Source organism: Dendrobium catenatum, unplaced genomic scaffold (genome assembly GCF_001605985.2).
Source record: "Dendrobium catenatum unplaced genomic scaffold, ASM160598v2 fragScaff_scaffold_1639, whole genome shotgun sequence".
Classification (NCBI taxonomy): domain Eukaryota; kingdom Viridiplantae; phylum Streptophyta; class Magnoliopsida; order Asparagales; family Orchidaceae; genus Dendrobium; species Dendrobium catenatum.
In genome coordinates this window covers 855,544-878,887 of record NW_021320101.1, presented here as the reverse complement: position 1 = coordinate 878,887, position 23,344 = coordinate 855,544, and the positions used below count along the sequence as shown (strand labels likewise).

General features: G+C 37.0%; 3 protein-coding genes across 4 annotated transcripts; all 3 read left to right on the top strand.

The window, feature by feature from the left end:
- Positions 1–1,996: 1,996 nt before the first annotated feature.
- LOC110110641 (bifunctional UDP-glucose 4-epimerase and UDP-xylose 4-epimerase 1-like) lies at positions 1,997–5,851 on the top strand. Of its 2 annotated transcripts, XM_028701123.1 has the most exons (10): positions 1,997–2,447; positions 2,536–2,585; positions 2,908–3,043; positions 3,571–3,672; positions 3,796–4,023; positions 4,624–4,705; positions 4,800–4,882; positions 5,107–5,198; positions 5,514–5,523; positions 5,563–5,851. In XM_028701123.1, the coding sequence occupies exons 1-10, from the start codon at positions 2,247–2,249 to the stop codon at positions 5,614–5,616; spliced, it is 1,038 nt and encodes a 345-aa protein (XP_028556956.1). In that variant the 5' UTR covers positions 1,997–2,246; the 3' UTR covers positions 5,617–5,851. The 2 variants fall into 2 exon arrangements, with proteins under 2 accessions (XP_028556956.1, XP_020697880.1); XM_020842221.2 differs by lacking the exon at positions 5,514–5,523 and having other exon boundaries at positions 1,999–2,447; positions 5,599–5,851.
- A 1,069-nt stretch (positions 5,852–6,920) lies between these two features.
- Positions 6,921–7,786, top strand: LOC110110630 (3-hexulose-6-phosphate isomerase). The gene has a single exon (XM_020842209.2). The coding sequence runs from the start codon at positions 6,984–6,986 to the stop codon at positions 7,620–7,622; it is 639 nt and encodes a 212-aa protein (XP_020697868.1). The 5' UTR covers positions 6,921–6,983; the 3' UTR covers positions 7,623–7,786.
- Positions 7,787–19,520: 11,734 nt separating this feature from the next.
- LOC110110576 (short-chain dehydrogenase TIC 32, chloroplastic) lies at positions 19,521–21,529 on the top strand. The gene is made up of 7 exons (XM_020842123.2): positions 19,521–19,991; positions 20,097–20,328; positions 20,411–20,490; positions 20,581–20,737; positions 20,820–20,901; positions 20,994–21,081; positions 21,169–21,529. Exons 1-7 carry the CDS (start codon positions 19,868–19,870, stop codon positions 21,405–21,407), a joined length of 1,002 nt encoding a protein of 333 aa, XP_020697782.1. The 5' UTR covers positions 19,521–19,867; the 3' UTR covers positions 21,408–21,529.
- Positions 21,530–23,344: the final 1,815 nt, after the last annotated feature.

Genomic DNA, 23,344 nt, shown 5'->3' with positions numbered 1-23,344 from the left:
AGAAAATAATAGAAATGAACAACAAAATAAGATTTAACGTGAAAAACTCAAAACTGGAAAAAAAAATCAAGGAACCACACCAGATCATGAAATTCACTCTGAAAAATGGGGATAAATTGTTAGTTCTATGTGTAATCTAATTTTGTTGATCAATCATGTCGATCATGTTGTACTGTTATCTCGGATCTTAATTCCATCGGTCTAGCTCGTCGGGTGTTGCAGGCCAAGGGTCCTCCCTGCTTGCGTTCGTAAACTATGACCAATAATTATTGTCACAAATATACAAACCTCTTTTTTTTCACAAGTATTTCTTTATTTTTCCTAAATAAATAATCCATCTAAAACTTCCTTGAAACTATCATTTTTTTTACAAATTCATCCTATTTTACTTAGGTAACCATTTGCAAAAAAAAGAAAAACCTTCTTTTTACATATTTTTTTATCAATACCAACAATTCAATAAAAAAGAGGGCAAATTTGGATCGAATCAATTGATGTTTAAAACCTTTCCTTTCAGCCCTTTCGTAGAAAAGAAAAAATCCCAATTATTAAAGAAATTGTTCAATTTACTTATAATAGCCACAATCATTCATTTTATCATCAAATTAAAGTTCTCAAACACATATTTTGCAATATATTGGAGGTATCAACAAATTCTTACAAAAAAAAAAAAGGTAATAAGTCCATCTTTTAGTGTGTTGCACTTAACACCAAAAGCCCTTTCAGTTGGTTAATTGCTATTGAAGAAATTGATATTTTAGGCATCAATATCAAATAATCTGATCTAAATTAAAATACAAAATAAAATTAATTGCACTCAACATAAAAAGAAAATTTCAGTTGGATTGTTACTATTGAAGCAATTAATATTTTAGGCACCAACCACAAGCATTGTGATAAATTACATTGCAAGATATGAAAATATTTTTTTTTATTCTTGAATATTAAATAATAAATGTTGATACGTCCGCAAAAATTGCCTTGATCATGCACGAATCTCGAGGCATATTCAAGTTGGAAACTTTCAAAATTAAATTTGGGATCATCTGAATTTCATTTCAGCAAACTTATAGTCAAATTGAACATCTCAAAAAGACGAACCAAACAACAACAAAATTGGTCCAACCCAAGCCCAAATGGGTCTGAATCAGGGGTCTGGACCATATTTGAAAGGGTCAAAGCATTATTTGGATGATAAAATGATTTCCAAATATGGCATGCTGATAGTCAAACTGAGCGGCTCGGCGAGACGAATCCAACGAGCCCAAGATCTGTGAATTCTGACATCGTTAAGGCACATAAACAGTTGAAAAACTATCTACAATCGGGGGAATCAATATGAGCCATCCTTTATTTTTCTACTTAAAAGATCGGGTGTCTTAATCTCTCTCTTTCTGCTTGCGTGCCGGATCTTCGTACAATACTAAGACGCTAAACTTTATTTTTCTCTATCGTCGCGAATATTCCTGGACACAACAAATGTAATATTGATGGAATTTGCTTCCAAACATTTAGCGATAATTTTCAATATTTTTGTCTAGTAATTTCAAAAATTGTTAAAATTATGGACTTTAACTTCATTTGAGACACCTTCTTATTGAATAGTTTTGTAGTACATAAAAATTAATTTTTTGTAGAAAAAAATTATTTTAAGAAACAATAAAAAAGCTGTCTCAAACGAAGTCTTAATCTCACTTACATTAATTTATATTTTGACATTTAACATTTTAAAAAAATTAACATAATTAAAAATAAATAAATACAAAACATCACTGTTTCATTCATTTATATATAAATAATAAATATTAATTATATTGAAAGAAATATATATAATTTCATATGTGATTTTTTTTATTATTATTTTTTAATTTTATATGATGATATTATTTTTTTATTATTAACCTGTAGTAGCTTTAATAAAATTATTAATTAATTTAAAATCATAAAATATTACAGTCCCAACTCCCAACAGATCTAAATATTATATAAATATAACCATAGTACAAAAGAAGCGGTGGACCACCGCCGGAATAACGACCTGATAAGTATCCGTATCCGCTCCGGTTTCCTTCCCGCCCGCTTCCTCCGCCCTCTGCAACTCGTCGTTGATTCGATCGTATATTCTACTCCACCAGCCTTATCCCTCGCTCCCTTTCCACCTTTTCTTCTAAATATATATTAAGTCGGGCGAAGAGAGGAAGAGAGGCAGAGAGAGAAGCGGTTCTTGAGTGGGTTTCCGGGCGGCGATGGGATCGGAAGGGCGCATGCAGAGCATATTGGTGACGGGCGGGTCGGGATTCATCGGAACCCATACGGTGTTGCAGCTCCTGAAAGAGGGGTTTAGGGTTACAATCTTGGATAACCTCGACAACTCCGTGATGGAGGCGGTCGATCGCGTGAGGAGCATCGCTGGTACAGAGCTGTCTGGGAACCTCCGATTCTATTTGGTATTTTCATTTCATTCCCTTCTGTTTTGAGCTTTTCGTGTGTCAATCGCTGTTTCATTTTTCACCCACTCTGGATTATTGATCGTAGGGTGATCTGCGGAACAAGGATGATTTGGAAGTAGTTTTTTCTCAGAACAGGTAAGATTCTTTTTATTATCATTTTCTTCTCTTTTGTTTCTTATTTGCCGAATTCTCTTTCTGTTCAATGATTTTTATGTTTTGAAATTTGAGTTTGGAGTGGTAAACTTTTAGTTTTATCCACGGTGTTCTATTCACCAATGCTTCTTTTGGGATGGCTTTTTTTCTGGGATGGATTGAATTTTTAGTTGATCAGATCATGATCCGATGCATTAAAAGGGCTAAATTCATGTCGTGTGTTGAGATTTACAGCATGACATAGATAGGATTGGGGCAGTTTATTTCTTTTTTAATGAAATTTTATTCATTTTTTATTGGATAGTTTCGATGCTGTTATCCACTTTGCTGGACTGAAGGCTGTTGGGGAGAGTGTTGCTAGACCTCATTTGTATTACAACAACAATTTGATCGGTACACTGAATTTATTTGAATTTATGACGAAGTATGGATGCAAGAAGGTATGATATTTCCATTCATTCCTCTTATATCCATTTTCTAGCTATATTTTTTATTAGAGTAATTCTAAGGTGCCCAAAAATTAGCCTAAAAAAATGTCTTTATCCTTTCAATGTATAGCAAGTGTCTTGGATATATCATGCGTCACCTGTTCAAACTTAAGAGAGTTTTTATGCTGAGTTGGGAGTAAAACATTTTCCAATTCCCTTGATATGTAAAAAAACACCATTTTCAAATGAATTTTCCTATCTTATATTGATTATCTTGATGCCATTAAAAGTTCAAATTTGATAGAATACTCTATAAGATTTTTCCCCCTGTTTTGGAATTCTTTCTAATGTGTTTTTTTAGCATTTCTATAGTTTTATTTCTTTTTAAGCTTCTTTTTTTTCCTTCATTCATTCTTATGTATTTGTGGCTCTTTGGCTCTACAGGGATTTAACTATATTGTCCACTTATTTTGCTATAAATTAGTTATCACTAGTTACCCACTGGCCTTGCATATTATAATTTTTTCTCTCAAACCTAGATGGTGTTCTCCTCATCTGCAACTGTTTATGGGCAACCTGAAAAGATTCCATGTGTCGAAGATTTTGAGTTGAAGGCAATGAACCCATACGGTCGGACTAAGGTACGCTGATGACTTCCTACTATGACCAATTCACAGATTTCTTTCGTTTTACCCTAACTGCTGCAATAGATTGAGTTCATTTTGACTTTAAGGTTTCCTTAACATGTTTTTTGTGTGCATTAGCTCTTCCTTGAGGAGATAGCTCGTGATATTCAGAAGGCTGATCCTGAATGGAGAATTATACTCTTAAGATACTTCAACCCAGTTGCTGCTCATGAAAGTGGCCAGATTGGGGAAGATCCTAAGGGTATTCCTAATAATCTCATGCCTTATATTCAACAAGTTGCTGTGGGCAGGTTGCCTGAGCTAAATGTTTATGGTTATGATTATCCAACAAAGGATGGCAGTGCGGTAAATTCTCGTCAACACTTTGTTTTCTTAGAATTTTCTTCAAGATTTCGTGTGGTGCTGGTTGTTCATATGGCATTGCTTTGCTAGTTTATTTTCTATATAATTTCAGTGCTCTGGATGTGCGAGTTCTTACATTTAGAATCCTTCGCTTCTTCAATTTGTGTTTTTGTGAATATTATGATTTATAATTCTAAGAGGCACAGACGAACATCTGGATTTGGATCCTCTCTAGTTATCTGAAAACTGCATTTTGCACAATTACCCATCGTGGGAAAGCTAACGGCACAAATGGGAAAGTATTCTAATCCATAAATGTTTATTCCTATCTCCATTTTGCTTGAAGGCCATTTTTACTAATTAATAACAAAGGCTTCACGGATTATAATTGACAAAAGAAGTCCAATAGGCTAATAAAAGCATTAAAATTTTGATATTCATGATTTGTGGTTCATGCTAAACGAGATTTAGCCACCATCACCATCACCATCATCTTTGTTTCTTTAGAAGTTTGTCTTATGCGATATCATCTTTTTGAGTCTAATTAAAAAGAGAAACTCGAACTACTGAGTTTATCAACTTTTCATACACCATGTTAATCAGATTCGAGACTACATTCATGTTATGGACTTGGCTGATGGTCATGTAGCAGCGCTTCGAAAAATTTTCGTTACAGAGGACATTGGTAATCCTTTCCTGTTCTCTATCATTGGTTTCTTTCCCATTTGCGTTAACTTTACTATCTTGTTAGTGTCATATATGTTTTTTTGTTGTTGCAGGCTGTGTTGCCTACAATTTGGGGACTGGCCGTGGAACATCTGTGCTTGAAATGGTTGCTGCTTTTGAGAAAGCCTCAGGCAAGGTAAGAACCAAAAATCATGTCACCTTGGCCTGTTGGTTGAGAGCTTAGGCTACCAACTAACAGGTCTTGGGTTCGAGTCTTTGTGTATGCGATGTGTGTATGAGTTTGCTTCAATTAACCTAAATGTCCCAAAAAATGTATCTAGTTTATTTTCTATACTTTTTCATCAATAATAATAAAAATAAAAATCGATTCTTCTATTCAATTTGCAAAAAACTCTTCAGAAAATTCCAATAAAGCTGTGTGCAAGGAGACCTGGTGATGCTACAGCAGTCTATGCTTCTACTGAAAAGGCTGAAAAGGAACTTGGCTGGAGGTAAATCCCTCTGTTCTTTGCTGCTTAATGAACTACTATATTGCTTGACCATTTTAACAAATATCATCATCATTATTTGATATTATTTGATGTCTTTTCCACCTTCAGTTGTACCTTTGAAAAAAATAGGAAATATGTGCTGTAGTTATTTCTTTAATGCATTTATTAAGTCAGATTTCGCAAATTTTAATCGGAAGATAAAAATATGCGGGTCGGGTTCGGGTCCGAGAAATCAGCCCGTTTGCAAGTCGGGTCAAATAGTCCCGGATCAGTTTTGGATTGGACCCAATCTGACCCGTGACCCAATTTTGACAGCCCTATTGCCAATGATACCTGATAGTTTATAAATGAGTAGTTAATTGATAATATTGTATGTTCGTGTTTAATTATTCCCTTTCAGAGCAAAATATGGGATTGAAGAGATGTGCAGAGACCAGTGGAATTGGGCAAGCAATAACCCGTATGGTTATCGGCCTCAAGATGCAAGCATGAGACCTAAGAATTAAGTCACATGAGTTGATAACCTATGGTTCAAGTCCAGAAAGTCCACTAAATAAAGTGTTAAATGTGTCTAAGGCTATCATCTAGAAACACACAAGTCTGTAAATAATTTGGCATTTCATGTTATATAAGCCTCATGGAGGTTATTCTTATGCTGTTCTGTTTTTTTTTTTTGTCTTGGGTTATTATTATTTTAAGTGGCAGTTTTAGAAAAGTATTCTAATTGTCATTTTTTTGGGGGTCTTTGGGCCAATTAAAGTAGATTCACACACCCATCACGTACACAATACTCGAATTCAAGACCTCTTAGTTGGTAGCCTAAGCTTCCCACCAACAGACCAAAATGAGTTGTGTTAATTGTAAAAAATGGATAGGAACGATACAACTAATGAGTTCAGCTAACGACTTCATATGATTCCCTTTTGTTAAGTAATACAATTTAAAGTTATTGATAAATCTCAAAATTTCATTTGATAAACACTAATTTTGAGATAATATTTGGATTATTTTTTTAAAATTAAATTCAAGACCCTCCGATTTTCAATTTTAACAAACTCATACTTAAATTGAACGTTTCAATTTGTAAAAAATGGATAGGAACGATACAACTAATGAGTTCAGCTAACGACTTCATATGATTCCCTTTTTAAGTAATACAATTTAAAGTTATTGATAAATCTCAAAATTTCATTTGATAAACACTAATTTTGAGATAATATACGGATTATTTTTTTAAAATTAAATTCAAGACCATCCGATTTTCAATTTTAACAAACTCATACTCAAATTGAACGTCTCGATGAAGAATCCAATGACATCATAAATGATCCATTCTAAGCTTAAATAAACTCAATCACTTGAAGCATATTTAAAAAAAAAAACTTATGAATATTAATTAAATAATCAAATGGTCTTCAAAATTTGCATGTATATAGCCAAATCGAGCTACTAGATGAATCAAATATAACATGGCTACTCAAATGATGTATAAATGATATATAATAAAAGATATTTACATTGATCGTTTGATTGATTGTTTTAGATTTTGATAAAATTTATTAAAATGATTTTCTCAAAAAGTTATAAACAACATTTTATTTTTACTAGTATAAATGCACATCTTATATTTGAGTGTGCTGAATTTTTATATAAAATTAAAATATAAAATAAATTCTTCCAACCACATGATCCACCTTCAATCCTAAATAACAAATAACAAAGAAGATAAGTGGAAAAAACCGCAAGTCCTTATAAAACTTTCTCCGTGCGACCGGGCAAGAAGCTATGAGCAACGATCCATCCGCCGCCATGGCGGCCCAAATCTGCGGTCAGATCCGCTCCGTGTTCGGCCCACCTCCACCATACTCCGCGGCCGCCGCCGCCGCCTTTTCCCTCCTCCCACCGCCTCTCGAAGTCCTCGTCGAAGAGATCGCCCGCGCGGCAACCGCATCCAAGAAAGTCTTCGTGCACGGTGTCGGCCGGGAAGGGCTCATGCTCAAGGCGCTCTGTATGCGTCTCTTCCACCTCGGCCTCTCCGCCTATGTCGTCGGTGACGTCACAACCCCTCCCATCGGCGCCGGTGACCTCCTTATCGCCTCCGCTGGTCCCGGCTCTTTCTCCACCGTCGATGCCATCTGCCGCGTCTCCAAGTCAGCTAGAGCTCGGATAGTGCTGATTACCGCGCAGCCGGGATCTGGCAGCGAGGCATCTCTATTGGCGGATGCAGTCGCGTACCTTCCGGGGCAGACGATGGCAGACGATGAGGTGGAGGGGTCCGGTGCTTCGCCTGAGCTAAGGTTACCGATGGGAAGTGTGTACGAAGGGGCGATGTTCGTTCTGTTTGAGATGGTGGTGGTGAGGCTGTCGGAGAAGCTCGGCCAGACGCCGGCGGAACTTCGGTCGCGCCATTCGAATCTTGAATAGCGATGTGCGGTGCCGCCCGCAAGGTGTTTGTGTTTTGTTCGCAGGAAGAATTAGCTTGAACAGGCTCGCCGCGTGTCCGCTTATTGGATTATTGGAAGTGAAGGTATTGCTTGGTAGTGTGTCGCTATGTTCTATTATTTGAATAAAATTGATATTTATACTTATAAATTTTACATTTTTAATGTCCTTCAAATTGGTTATTGGGCTAGATATGTCTCAACAATATTATGATCCATTTAGGTGCATCAAATTAGGGGAAAAAATGTATTTGAATGTACTATAATTAAAAAATAATATTATGAATTTTAAAACATTTGAATCTCTTTAGAGATGTGTCTCATACATAAATAATTTATATTTTATTTATCTGAAATTAAATCCAAAAACTTAAATTTAATTATGATATTTTGATAAAATTTTTTTATTTTTCCTTTTTCAAGAGAGCAAGAATGCATAGGTTCTTGTTCAATGGGAATTTAAAATTGTTGCTAACATTCATTTGAGGGTCACATGTATGGTCATGGGAACAACCTTATTATCGTGCTTTTAAAATTGGGTCAAATCCTAACTCATGTTCGAATCCCCTCTCATGCGGCTTGACCCCTTAAGTTGGGAGATAATAACTGCGAGTCCTATACCTGTGGAGCTGGTTGCTAGTAGGCTCGCTGAGGGATTAGTTACGCCGTCAAGCACCTTCTAAGAGGTGTGGCAGCAGATAGACACCCTGTTCTTAAAAAAAAAAAAAGGTCAAACAAAAATGGAAAGCATAATTACAACTATATGAGAACAACCTCCTCAACCATTATTTCCAACCCACCTCTTCATCTTTAACTTCTAAAATTTATTCCCCCAAAAAAGAAACTAAAGCCCCATCACATATTTGAAGTCTCTCATTAGTCATTGTCTTCATTGAGCAACCTTTGCCTAAGAATGATCCCACCAAAGCCCTTATAAGTATGCTAATTATGATAACTCTTTCTTTATGAATGATGAACAGTAATGTATTAACAAATTAGCTGCCATGTGTTGTATCTTTATCTCCTCCCATATGTTGAAGATGATTGAAACTTGAAAGTGCATCTCTGTCTTGATATTTGTATTACATGTAGTGATTTAATGAGCAAATTAGTCATTGATGAAGACAACTCCATGAATGTTATCTCTAAAACCATGCCAAGTTAACTTATGGACCGCAACCCTAGGCTCTTCCATGTTGCTTATGAGCTTCAGCTATGACCTACTACCTCATCTTTGGCTTTCCCATGGGTTGTGTTGCTTTTTCTATCGCTTGAAGAATTTGCTGAGAATAATTAATTTAGAGTCATCCCTAGTCTCATCAATTAAGAAGCTCAAACTCTTCCAAACCTCATTATAAAATTTTTCCCTTTTTTCTGAAATTGATGACGAAATAACTCAATTAGCTCCTATACGTGATATTCAACATTTCATAGACCTAGGCTTCATTTGGGACGGCTTTTTACTGCTTTCTAAAACGGAGTTTTAGTATAAAATTTTTTATTTTTTACTAAAACTCCGTTTTAAAAAGCAATAAAAAAACCGTCCCAAACGAAGCTTTAATCTAAGGGTTGTAACCTCGCAACCTTCCATTTTATTACATTAACCCGTAGGAGCATGCAAAATGCCAAGTTAATTTGCTCTTAATTAAAGGGATTTTCTAGAAATCCTTTAGTACTTATATTGTCCCTATCCTAATATCAAAATAAGACTGACACGTGATAAATATGAATAGATATTCATGTCATCAATGATATTAACATTTAATATATTTAAAAATAGTGATTTTATTTACACTCATTTTATGATGAAAATAAAATATTATTTTTATCATACTTTGAATAAGTTTGTTGTGTTTAAAATCAATATTTGCTTCTAATAACTTTCATTTTACTAAACTTGTTTAGAAGCTTCAATAATAAAATGAGCAATTGAAAATAATATATTTTATTGCCATATCCATATATGAAATAATACTTATTGTTCATTGTCATAAAATTATCTGATTATGAAAGATATTCTTCATTTTTTATTTTATCTTATTATTTTTTGATATGTCATCAAAAATTTATCTTGATCGGGCACAAATCTCAATGCAAAATCAAGATGGAAACTTCCGAAATTAATATTGGGACCATCCGAACTCCGATTTCAGCAAACTTATAGTCGAATTGAGCGTCTCGAGAATACAAACCCAACAACACCAAATCCGAGCCAACAACACCAAATCCGAGCCCAAACGGGTCCAAATCAAGGGTTAGAAGCATTGTTGGAAGGTTCGAACCACAATTTGGATTACCAAACGGTTTCCAAACATAACGTGCATATAGTCAAATCCAACGGCTTGACGAGACGAATCCAACGAGCCCAAGATCACCAAAATTTGACATCACTAAGACATTCAAATGGTTGAATGTCCATCAAACGAACCATGATCAAGGGATTCAACATCAGCCGTCCATCCAACCACTCCCTATTTACCATTGATCTTTCACCTATTTATGGGTCATGCCACTCCATAAATCTATAAATAGACCCCTCGTTTCTCTTGAAAGAGAGGCTCCAAGCAAGAAGAGAAGGAAGATAAGGAAGAAGCTCCTCGACCACCGCCGGAGTTCTTCCGGACCACCGCTTGACGTCGTTACACCACCGGACCACAACTTGAGGCCCTCGCCTCCGCCGGACCACCACTTGAGGCCCTCACCTCCGCCGGACAACTACTTGAGGCCCTCGCCTCCACCGGACTACCGCCTGACGTTGTTGCTCCGTCGGACCACCTCTTGAGGCCCTCACCATCGTCGAACCACCACTTGAGGCCCTCACCTTCGTTAGACCACCACCTAAGGCCCTGAACTCCGCCAGACCACCAACTAAGGGCTTTACTTATGTCGAACCAACACTTGAGGCCCTGTGCTCCCTAGACCATCACTTGACGCCAGGACTTCTGTCGGACTGCCACCTGAGGCCTGGACTTGTGCCGGACAACCACTTGAGGCTCGGACTTCTATCGGACCACCAGTTGAGGTCCGAACTTATGCCGGACCACTACCTGACGCCCGGACTTTTACCGGACCGCCACCTGAGGCCCGATCTTCTGTCGGACCACCACCTGATGCCCAGACTTCTATCGGACCACCACATGATGCTCGGACTTGTATTGGACCATCACCTAACGCCCGAACTTCTGCAGGACTGCCACCTGAGGCCTGGACTTCTATCGGACCGCCACCTGAGGCCCGTACTTATGCTGGACCACTACTTAACGCCCAAAATTCTATCGGACCACCACCTAAGCTTCGGACTTCTACCGAACCACCACCTGAGGCCTGGACTTCTATCGGACCATCACCTGATACCCGTAAATTTGCCTAACCATTACCTGATGCTCGAACTTCTATCTGATTATTGCCCTTCTACTAGTGTTTTTGACCCCGGTCTTCTACCAATTATGGTCTTTCGGGTCGCTGTATTCTGCCGACTATGGTCTTTTCGACCTCCGTCGTCTACTACGGTCCTTCCGACCTCCATCGCTAGACAACGGTCTTTCTAACCCCAGTCTCCTGCCAACTACAGTCTTTTGGACCACTGTCTCGTGCCGACTATGACCCTTCCAACCAAACAAACATGTCTATGATGATTATTGTAATTACCACAATGTAATGTGCTATATATGATGTACATTTGTGACATCAAGCCAATGCCTTCTCTTTAAGAAGGGCCTCATTTGTAATCGATTGCAAATACTAGTGGATTCATTCAAACTGGGACAGGCCCCGTGGTTTTTCCCCCTTTTTAGACGTTTCCACATAAAACCTCAGGTGTCTCTTATGAATGATGCACCATCTCTCTTATCTGATTGCGTGCTAGATCTTTGTGCAATGTTAAGATGTTAAACTATATATTTCTCTACAGCCGCGAATATTCCAGGACACAACATTTTTTATGTTGTATATGCATAAGTCTATATTTGCTTGTATCATATAACAAATGCACTTAGAACAATTGGTAAAGACCATGAAGTTATGAACCTCTAATATATATGCAATACAAAGTGAATATTTATTATAATATTCTTAAAAATATTTTTATAAATTATTTTAACTAGCTTTTAGAGTTACTCTCATTTAGGTTGAGGGATTTGATTGCAGTTGAATTCAAGCCCAGCCAATTAATTAGGAAACTTGGGCTTGGCTGGGCTTGTATGGGCTTTAAATGTTAAAGCAGCTGTTAAAAGGCGGTGCTAGAAGCAGTTGACTAGAAACATTGCTAGAGCCCAAGCCCAATCAGGCAACAAAAATTTCTTTAAAAAAAAAAAAAAGAAAGAGAACTCCATTGAAAAATACTTAAATATTAAGGTCATCTGCATATATTGTGGATTACATATACATTTTTATTTACTCTCTCATATTTGATTGATCCATCCATAAAAATATATTTGAAATATATTGTATGCAAATTTTTCGTATAAGAGTGCATTATTATTATTAAAAAAAATATTTCAATTATTTAATCTAAGAAAAAATAAATAAGTGAAAAATCAAGTTTGAAAATTGTAACGATGTTCTAATAATCAAAATAAATAAATAAGCCATAAGAAATCTCAGTTTAATTTTTATGAATATCGTTGTTACCAATCTCAATCAAACGAAAAAGATAAAAAAATAAAGCAAATGTTTGATAAACTTTTTTAGAAGAAAATGGGATAATTTATAATATATAGCCAAATATGGGGAATGGCAGGGTCTCCCGGCCGAAAAATTATTAGGTGCGGAGTGCAAATGGGGATAGCACTGTCTGCACAGACACAAAGTACCAAGAGGTACCTAGTGGTACCCAGCGGTACCCAGCGGTACCGAATGGTACCTAGCTGGATTTTATACTAGTGTGCAGACAGTTCTCCCCGTCTGTACTCCGCACCTAATAATCTCTCCTCCCGACCCGTTACAAAACCAAAAATACAAAAAAATTAAATCAAGATACTGTTATTAAAATATAGCTAATTAGTTAGTTAATATTAATTACATAAACCTTTAATTTCAAAACTATTTTTGATGATTTATAAATTAGGCTTTATTTAGGACGGCTTTCTTATTGATTCTTAAGCAACTTTCAGGCATAAAAATTAAAATTTTGTAATATAAAGCTAATTTAAAAAACAATAAAAAAATTGTCTCAAATGAAGCCTTAGTTTCTAAATGCAAAAACGGTTATTTAGAGATTTAGGTTGGCATACTAAAAAATCACCAATAAAAAAATTTGATCATCAACAACAATAACTTGTACATTTAGATTCTAAAAACAAGTGCATCAAGCCTTTATCCCACTAGGTGAGGCATACTACATGAATTCTTCTTCACTAGGTGAGGCATACTACATGAATTCTTCTTCACTAGGTGAGGCATACTACATGAATTCTTCTTCTCAAGTGTCTTATTAGGATTCTAATTCTTAGTTAAATCTAATAAAAAAGGAAAAGCTTCTAATTCTTTTTAGTCAAGTCATTTATGTTTACCTCTACCTTTATTAACATAGGTCAAATCTGATATATTTACTCTCCTAACATGGACATCAGAAGCCTGATGTTTTATATGACCAAATCATCTAAGACAACTCTCTTTAATCTTAGATGTCACTGGAGCCACTTTTAACTTTTCATGTATATGCTCGTTTCACATTTTGCCTCTAAGAGTGAAGCCGCTCGTCCACCTGAGCATCCTCAATTCTGCTCTTAATTTTATGCTTCTGTTTTAATACCCAGCATTCAACACTATAAAGCATTGCAGGTCTCACCGTCATCGTATTGAATTTTCCCTTGTGAATATTTTCAAGATTGCCACAAAGTGATATAAGAATATACTTTTTAAAAATAAATCATAATTCCTCATCTATAATTAGAAGCTCAAAAGAGAGGGTTGCTTTAACCGCTATGATTCATTTAACTTTTACTAGAGAAAATTGTGTGGTTGGAATCAAGTAGAATTGAAGGTATCATCATTATTAAAGGGAGTAAAGGTTGGCTGTTTTTCTCTGATTGATTTGATTTGGTGGCTGCTAAGCTTGTTAGTATTAGGGTTGTTTTATATAAGTAAAATTTATGAAGATAATTTTTTAGGGATTTTGAAAAAAAAACTGTAATGCTAAAAAATCAAATATTTTGCAGCCATACTTGAACTCCATCAATATATATATATATATTTTAAATTAAAAATAAAAAACCTATTAATTTTTTTTTTCTTCTTTTTTTCCTTCACGCTGTGAACACTTGTAGATTACAATGAAGGTAGCAATGATTAATATTTGAAAAACGTAGCATCAATGGCGTCACATAAAGTTTAAAGTAGAAGCACATTAGTATTTAAATAAGCTATTAAGCTCACCAATATAGAATTAAGCCTGCTCTCTCTCATATTCTAAATTAATTTAAACTTGGAGAGAGAGAGAGAGAGAGAGAGAGAGAGAGAGAGAGAGAGAGAGAGAGAGAGAGAGATGGGAGGTGAATGGCATCAAAAATATTGGTGTTAGTGGAGAGAGTAGGTTAAGATATGAGATACTTTCATCGTGCTCATAATGCAAGCCAAAAAAAGGATCTTTGCTGTATATAAATTATGATTGTGATATGAAAAAAAAATAAGAAAATTATCTCAAATAAAATCTAAGAATTTGAAAGAATAAATCATTCTTCAAATCATCAATTCATTTAAAAATCACCCAAAAGTCACAAACTGATTTCTTAATTCTCATTAAGGATGTGATGTTTTTTTTTTTTTTTTTTAAAAAAAAAAATTTTTTTTTGAAAATAATAAATAATCCTATTTGATAACTAAGGATGATTATTCTTTGCTGTATATATGTGAATGTTTTATTTATTTATTTTTATTTTGTAAACAATAATGGTTATGATATAACTAAGCAAGATTTAGTAAATCCTACAAATTTGGATTTATTAAATTTGAGTGTGTTAAATTCTGATTTTTTTTTAATATTATATAAGTTAAATCTGTTTAAATCTTAATAAACTGTTTGGATGCTTATTTTAATATTTAAACTCTGTTAGCTCTAATAAGATTTTAATAATGATTATGAACAACAAAATTATTACATATCACATAATTATAATAATCAAATCATACTTATTATATATTAATATTCCAAATAGTTAATTATTATTAAGTAAATTATTTAACTAATAAAATACTAATTATATATTAATATCCTAATTAATTATTTATTAATAAATTATTAAGCTAATAAAATACAAATTCTAATTGCAATGAATGCACAATAAAAGGATCAACTCACCACAACCAGCAAAGCACTACAACAATTTTAATCCTTTTTTTATTAATCCGATCCATACTTATCATATCTTATCCATATATAGATTAATTCGTTAAGTAGACCAAATCATTTATATAACAATGTTATACAAATATAATATGTGGCTAATAATATTTTTATGATTATATAATTAGTCATGACGTCAGTCGATGCGCTAAAGATAATTATGTTATTGGCTTGTAATTAAAAAATAAATAGTATCAAGTATAAAAAAATGTAAGCACGTCTTTGAACCAACTTAGATGCATTAAAGTTCTTAAATATATTGTAGTTGTTTGATTTGGGTCCAATTAGACCAAGTTTTGAACGCTTTTTTTGTTGTTGGATTCATCTTGTAGAGAAGTTCGGTTTAATTATAATTTTGCTAAAGTTGAAGTTTGGATGATCCTAAATTTATTTTAAAATTTCCAATACAAAATGAACTATCATATTTATGTTGTAAAATATGCTGCATTATTTGACCCTATTTTCGGATGTAGAAGCATGTGTAGCTTGAAAATATATTCAATCATTTGATGATGGCTGGAGGGCTGAAGTAGATTAATTCTAATCAAATAATTGAAGTTGGATGATGGTGGTCTGATGGTAATGATTAGGAAGTGTTCCAATGGAGACAATCAGACTGTTGTTTCATAACATGGTCGGTTAGTGGTAGACTGGAGCTCCATGATACTTTAGGACTCAAAGCTCTTTGTAGTCTCAAGTTAAAGTATTATTTCTCTTCATGCAGAGAGTGAGTGTGTATTTATAATTTTTTGCAAGTGGCATACCAATTAAATATAGTTAGAATTTGGAGTATTTCAGGAGACGTCTTATATTGAATATCTTGATTATATATCATTTTTTCAACATTAGGTGTCTTAATAATATTGAAATTATATGATATTAGCTCATTGGATTCGTCCCTTCGAGACGTTTGATTTGACTGCAAGAACACAAGAACTGGATATCGTTCTATCATCCAATTAATGTTTTGAACTTTCTACTAAGCTCATCAGAACTCATATCGGTCTACTTTTAGTGTCGTTGAATTTATTTAGTTGAAACATGAACTGGTTGATTGGTCGAGTTCAGGTCTGAACTAAATTAAGTTAACTCAAACATGACCTATTTAATAAACGGGTCAAAAGCACTAACCTGCCCCTCTAGCACCATAAATGACTTGAATCTAACATTTTATCTTGTTTTTATTAATTTTTTTAATAACTTATTAATTATAGAGTTTAAATTTTTTAATTAAAAATAAGAAGGTTATACCTACAAGTTTAAGGGGAAAATATATTAAACGGGTCATTTTTTAATAAAAAACGGATTCGCAGGTCAATCCGAACATATTCCCGTTTAATAAATCGGTTAAAAAAACTCAACCCTAACCCAACTCATTTATCAAATCAACGGGTCAATTCGAACCCAATTTTTTCAGATCAGATTGATAGGCTGTGGTTTTTATTTACACCTCTAATTTGGATTGGCCTTAAATTTAATTCAAAAAGTTATATTGGTGTTGGATTACGTTCATTTGTGAGCATGCTATATAAATGCGTCTACAACGCATAAGACCAGATTGGGACCAAGGATCGCGACTGAATGCGTGGCTCGCGGGGCTTGCAACCCTTCAACGTGGTCCCGTTCTGTCCGTGGTGGCCACTGCCCCGACAGTCTACGCGACCGACATATCCAATAGTTTGGCACCATGTGGCCGCTAAATTGCCCTGCGCCAACTGGTGTAAACGAGTTTTTTTTTTTTTTTTATACGTTTAGGCCATGTAACGAAAACTCACACACAACACATGCACAAAAATTGAAATTCAAGACCTCTTAGTTGGAAGTCTAGGCTGTAACAAGAGAGAGAGAGAGAGAGAGAGAGAGAGAGAGAGAGAGAGAGAGAGAGAGAGAGAGAATATGGATCTAAAAATATCTTTACTATTGTTGCATCCTGAAGTATTCGCAGCGGTAGAGAAATATAAAGTTTAACGTTTTAGCGTTTGTATGAAAATCCTGCACGCAATTATATAAGAGAGAGGGTGTAGCATTCATATGAGACACCAATATTTTTACGTGGAGAACCCTTGAAAAAGGGGAAAAAACCACGGGGCCTATCCCAGTTTGAATGAATCCACTAATATTGCATTTGATTACAAATTAGGCCCTTCCCTTGCATTGGCTTGATGTACATCATATATAGTACATTACTTGGTAGGAATACAAAGAATCACTGTTGACGTGTTTGTTTGGTCAAAAGGACCATAGTCTAGTGATGGAGGTCAGAAGAATCGTAGTTGGCGGGCGACAGAGGTCATAAAGACCTTTTATCTGGGAACAGAGGTCGAAATGACTATAGTCAACTGGTGGGAGACTTAAGTTAGGAGGATTGTAGACGGCGGGCGACGAAGGTCGGAAGGACTATAGTTAGTAGGCGACTTAAGTCAGGAGGACCATAGTCGGCGGGCGATGAAGGTCGGAAGGACTGTAGTCGGTGGGCGACGTAAGTCAAGAGGATCGTAGTCGACGGGCGACGTTGGTCGGAAGGACTGTAATCGGTAGGCCACATAAGTCAGAAGGATTGTAGTCGACGAGCGACAGAGGTCAGAAGGATCATAGTCAGCGAGCGACGGATGTTAGAAAGACTGTTTCAAGTAGAAGTCCAATAATGGATAGAAACCCAACATCGGATAGATGTACAGTGAAAATCTGACAACATGCAGAAGTCTGGCGTCGAGTAGCAACTTAGCCACGAGCCGAGGTCCGATGTCAGGTAGAAATCCAACGTCAGTTGGCGGCTGAGGATAACTCCGGTGTTAGATGGTATTCGGGCAGGACTTTGATGTCACTTGGAGTTCGAGAGAAATCCCGGCGTCGCTTGGACTTCGGGCGAAATTCCAGTGTCACTTGGAGGCCAGGTCGGGTGGAATTCCGGCGTCACTTGGGCAAAATTCTGATGTCTCGTGGAAGGATGGGACATACAATGCATTACAGACGTATGATCATTACGCTTCAACCGGGTTATTCTATCCCACCTCTTATAGAGAAAAGAACTTAAAGCAAAAGACTTAATAACAAGGCAATACATTTATACAAAACTTCTACCCCGAGCACATGCAATGGAGCCGTAGACAGTCAAGTGAAATCCAATCCACGAAATAATTTGATCTATGGACAGCATCGTTGTGGTAAAGGTCGTAATGCTAGAGGGGTCATTACCGTAGGGCATAGAGGGGGAGGTCATAAGCGTCTATAGAAATCATGTTAAACATGTAATTTTTGTCAAAGATGAGAAAGGTTAGTTTTCATGCACCACATTGATGAAAATAATCTAAAAATAGTTTAATAATGTCACTAAAATACTTTACATTAAAAAAATTAGGAATCAAGTGTTAGGTACAAATCAGAATTTCAGCTTCACTTGGGTAGAATTTCGACGGCGGTGGTTGAGGAGGAGTTTCTTCCCTTCTATCCTCCTTCTCTTCTCTTCTTTTTTCTTTTCTTGCTTTGGTCCTCTCTCAAGAGAAATGAGGAGTCTATTTATAGATTTATGGAGTGGCATGTCCCGTAAATAGGTGAGAGATCAAGGGCAAATGTGGAGTGGTTCGATGGATGGTCGATATTGAATTCCTTGATCATGGACAGTTCGTTAGACATTTGAAGGTCTTATTGGTGTCGGAATTCAGCGATCTTTGGCTCGTTGGATTCATCTTGTCGAGCTGCTCGATTCAACTATAAGCACGTCATGTTCGGAAATCGTTTGGTAATCCAAATTGTGGTTCAAACCTTCCAACATCGCTTTGGGTCCTTGATTTGAACTCATTTGGGCTCATATTCAGTCGAATTTGGTGTCGTTGGGTTCGTATTTTTGAGACACTCATTTTGACTATAAGTTTGCTGAAATCGGAGTTCAGATGATCCCAGGTTTAATTTTTGAAGTCTCCAACTTAGTTTTTTGCCTCGAGATTCGTATTTCCGAGACGATCAAGATAATTTTTTGATGATATATTAGTTGCCCCCCCTATTTTCGGACGTCGAAGCTCCAGGAGTCTGAAAAAATATGTGTCGACAATTTCCATTAGCTTGTAAGGGAGGACAATATGAGATGCAAGCTCGCAATAAGTTGATTGGATCGATAGTGTGTGATGGAGAAGATGAAGCGACAAGAGCTTGTTGGGAGAGGCATCATTGAGATCGATGGTGTGTAAGAGAGGAGAGTATGCAACATGAGGTTGTTGGGAGAGGAATTGAATGAATCTTTGCCATGTGAAGGAGGATATGATGAATTAGGGTAATTTGAAGGAGAATATGTGACAAAGATCAATATGAATGAGAAAAATAATGCACAATACGGTATATATTGAAATCGCTTAAATTTGTCATGGATGAGGAGTTTCAAATTTCTCAAAATACTTTGAATTTTAGAAAGTACTTCAACATTTATTTATTTATTTTTTTTCTAAAATGCATGCACTCAAAATTCATCCAATCAAAAAGCCCTTCACTAGAATCACAAAGATTTGCTATTTATTTATTTAACATTTTATTATTAAATGACAGAAATTAATACATATAAAATATCTTTTAAATAGAATAATCTTTGATGATATTTTTTATATTATATAAAATTTAAAATGTTAATAAATAAGTAAGCAGCCTTATTCTTGTACTTTTGAATCTTCACTTCCCCAATCCCCATTGTCTGCGAGCGAAAAGGACATGGAAATGGGGATTAGCTAACTTATCCCTTTCCCTCTCCCAATGTTCCGCGTCAAAACCTCTGTGTAAGTTTCCCCTCACCGTAATTATGCGCTTTCTCTCTCTCCTCCCCCCCTCCTCTCCCTCGCCTCTCGGTCTCTTCTATAAATGCTGCCGGCGCTTTGTTTTTTAAAAGAGAGAAAATAAGCGAAATGCAGGAGACGATCAGATACCTACTTGGCCGTGCCGGCGCCAGTGGCTACGGTTCCAAATCGACGGCTGAGGACGTCACCAAGACCTCGCCGGACCTCCACGCCATCACCGCCATCATCACTGGTAAAATCTTGGAATCCATCTATTTATCTTTTGTTTGTTTGTCGGAAACAGATTGCGATTTGTAGCAACGGAATTCTAACTACTTTGTAAGGGCGATGATGGCAGGAGCGACGTCGGGGATCGGGGAGGAAACGGCCCGCGTCTTGGCGATGCGCGGGGCTAGGTTAGTGCTGCCGGCGCGGAATCTCAAGGCGGCGCTGGAGACCAAGTCACGTATCGCCGGCGAATTGCCGGAATCAGAGATAATCGTGCTCCCCTTAGACCTCAGCTCTCTTTCATCCGTACGATCCTTCGTCTCTCGTTTCCTCGGTCTCCATCTTCCCCTCAATCTCCTCATGTAGGTATAATTCTTCTTCTGCTTCTCTCCTCTTCGATTCAAACAATAATTGAATTCAATTTTTGGTGATTCTTTTTTTAAGAAACAACGCGGGAAAATTTTCTCACAACTTCGAGTTATCGGAGGACGGGATCGAGATAACCTTCGCTACCAACTATCTCGGTGAGGAAGCAGAGGTGAAATTTTCCTCCGTTCTGCGATATTAGCGAACTGAACTGATTAATTAATCTATGCATCTCCAATTTTGTCTAGGACACTTCCTGCTCACGAAGCTCCTGATAGAGAAAATGGTGGAGACGGCGTCGACTACAGGGATCGAAGGACGTATCGTTAACGTCTCCTCCGGCATCTACACCTGGTTTTCGGGAGATGGCCTCCTTTATCTTGATCTTGTCACTCGAAAGAAGATGTGAACTAACCCTGCATTTCCTTTCTCCAGATCTTCAACATCTTTTATAGAAAAACAAACATCTAAAAAAATATATTCGCAGAGAGTACGACGCAACTCGCACATACGCGCTCTCCAAGCTAGCTAACGTGCTTCATACCATTGAACTTGCAGAGAAGCTCGAGGTATTTAGTTGCAGAGTTCGATCTCCGATCAAATATCAAATTAATCGACTGAACTCTCTTCTTCAATGTATAATTATTTAACCTTCTATTAGGAAATGGGCGCGAATGTTATAGCTAATTGCGTTCATCCCGGAATCGTACGAACTCGCCTCACCCGTGATCGAGAGGGATTTCTCACAGGTTGCTTAAATTCCCCGACGAAAATATATAGAATTAAGAAAAAGTACATTGCTAACCTGATTTCAAGATTCATTTAAACGATTGTAGATCTGGTGTTCGCCATGGCGTCCAAGCTTCTGAAGACGATTCCTCAGGCGGCCGCAACGACGTGCTACGTGGCAGTGCACCCGGCAGTGGCCGGAGTGACGGGGAAGTACTTTGTGGACTGCAATGAGGCTTCGCCGTCCGATGAGGTGGTGAGCATGAAGGAGGCAGCGCGGTTCTGGTCGGCGTCCGAGGAGATGACGATGGAGAATACGTCGAAGGAGAAGGATAAGGCTATGTGAGGCGGATTTGGTATAAAAATACAAGTAAATGGCTAACAAAAACGCCATCAGAAAATGATTCAAAAAACATAAGTGGATCAGTGGACTGGTAGAAGGGGAAATTTGTAAAGGCGGAGTACTTTACCGGGTTATAACATATACAGTTGTGATATACAACATATTTGTTATATAAAGTTCATATTGAATATGTTTTACTTTAACGATTCTAAAAAAATTATAAAAATTTATTTATTTATTTAGATCAAAATGAATTTATAAGAGTTTAAAAAGGAGAAATGGTTGAGAATGAGCTTTATAATAATTCAATTCATTTTAAGACGACGAATATATATAATACTAATTTCAAAATAAATTTTAAGATTTATTTTGATAATAACTTTGTTGCGTCCAGGAGTATTCGCGGCGGTAGAGAAATATAAATTTTAACGTCTTTGCGTTGTATGAAAATCCAACACGCAATCAGATATGAGAGAGGGTTGTCATCCACTAGAGACAATAATATTTTTACGTGGAAAACCCTTGAATAGGGGGGAAAAATCATGGGGGCCTAGCCCAGTATAAATGAATCCACTAGTATTGTAGTTGATTACAAATGAGGTCCTTCCCCAAGGGAAGGCCTTAGCTTGATGTACATCTTATAGAGTACATTACATGGTGAGAATACAAAGCATCAATGTTGATGTGTTTGTTTGTTCTGAAGGGTTGTAGTCGGTGTGCGACGTAAGTCGGAAGGATCGTAGTCGGCGGGCAATGGAGGTCGGAAGGACTGTAGTCGACAGGCAACGTAAGTCTGAAGGACCATAGTCTGCGGGCGACGGAGGTCGGAAGGACTGTAGTCGGCGGGCGACGTTAGTCAGAAGGACCATTGTCGGCGGGTGATGGAGGCCAGAAGGACTGTAGTCGGCGAGCGACGTTAGTAAGAAGGATCGTTGTTGGCGGGCAACCGAGGCCAGATGGATTGTATTTGGTAAGCGACGTTAGTAAGAATGACCTTTGTCGGCGGGCAATAGAGGTTAGAAAGACGACGTCAGGTAGACATCCAGTAATGGAGAGAAATCCAGCATCGGACAGATGTCCGATGAAAGTCCGACAACAGGCATAAGTCCAGCGTCGGGTAGAAACTTGGCAACGAGCGGAGGTCCGATGTCGGGAAAAAGTCTGACGCCAGTTGGAGGACGAGGAGAATTCTAGCATGAGATGGTATTCAGGCAGAACTCCGACGTCAATTGGAGGTTGGACAGAATTCCGGCGTCACTTAGAGGTAGGGCAAAATTCCGGCGTCACTTGGAGTTCGGGTGAAACTCCAATGGCACTTGAACGTCGAGCAAAATTCTGGTGTCGGGCAGAATTCCGGCGGCGGTGGTCGAGGAGGAGTTTCTTCCCTCCTATCCTTCTCTTCTTCTTCTTCTTCTTCTTCTTGCTTGGGCCCTGGCTTGGGGGGCCCTTCTCATGAGAAATGAGGGGCCTATTTATAGATTTATGCAGTGGCATGACCCGTAAATAGGTGAGAGATCATGGGCGAATCTGGAGTGGTTTGAATGGACTGCCGATATTGAATCCTTTGATCGTGGACTGTTCGTCAGACATTTGAAGGTCTTAAAGATGTCGGAATTTTGTGATCTTGGGCTCGTTGAATTCGTCTCGTCGAGCCGCTCGATTCGACTATAAGAACATTTTGTTTGGAAACTGTTTGGTAACTCAAATTGTGGTTTGAACCTTCCAATATCGCTTCGGGTCCTTGATTTGGACTCATTTGGGCTTAGATTGAGTCGATTTTGGTGTCGTTGGGTTCGTATTTCCGAGACGATCAGTTTGACTATAAGTTTGCCAAAATTGATGTTCAGATTATCCCAGATTTAATTTTTTGAAGTTTCCGGCTTGATTTTGCATCGAGATTCGTGCCCGATCAAGATAATTTTATGATAACGTATCAATTA

What these genes read in the sequence shown, in the direction of transcription:
- LOC110110641 (XM_020842221.2), top strand. Translation starts at nt 2,247, where the DNA reads ATGGGATCGGAAGGGCGCATGCAGAGCATATTGGTGACGGGCGGGTCG. An exon ending in TTTCGTTACAGAGGACATTG is followed by an intron (nt 4,706 to 4,799) that starts GTAATCCTTTCC and finishes TTGTTGTTGCAG; the next exon opens with GCTGTGTTGCCTACAATTTG. An exon ending in GAAAAGGAACTTGGCTGGAG is followed by an intron (nt 5,199 to 5,598) that starts GTAAATCCCTCT and finishes ATTCCCTTTCAG; the next exon opens with AGCAAAATATGGGATTGAAG.
- LOC110110630 (XM_020842209.2), top strand. Translation starts at nt 6,984, where the DNA reads ATGAGCAACGATCCATCCGCCGCCATGGCGGCCCAAATCTGCGGTCAG.
- LOC110110576 (XM_020842123.2), top strand. Translation starts at nt 19,868, where the DNA reads ATGCAGGAGACGATCAGATACCTACTTGGCCGTGCCGGCGCCAGTGGC. An exon ending in CTTCGCTACCAACTATCTCG is followed by an intron (nt 20,491 to 20,580) that starts GTGAGGAAGCAG and finishes AATTTTGTCTAG; the next exon opens with GACACTTCCTGCTCACGAAG. An exon ending in TCGAGAGGGATTTCTCACAG is followed by an intron (nt 21,082 to 21,168) that starts GTTGCTTAAATT and finishes AAACGATTGTAG; the next exon opens with ATCTGGTGTTCGCCATGGCG.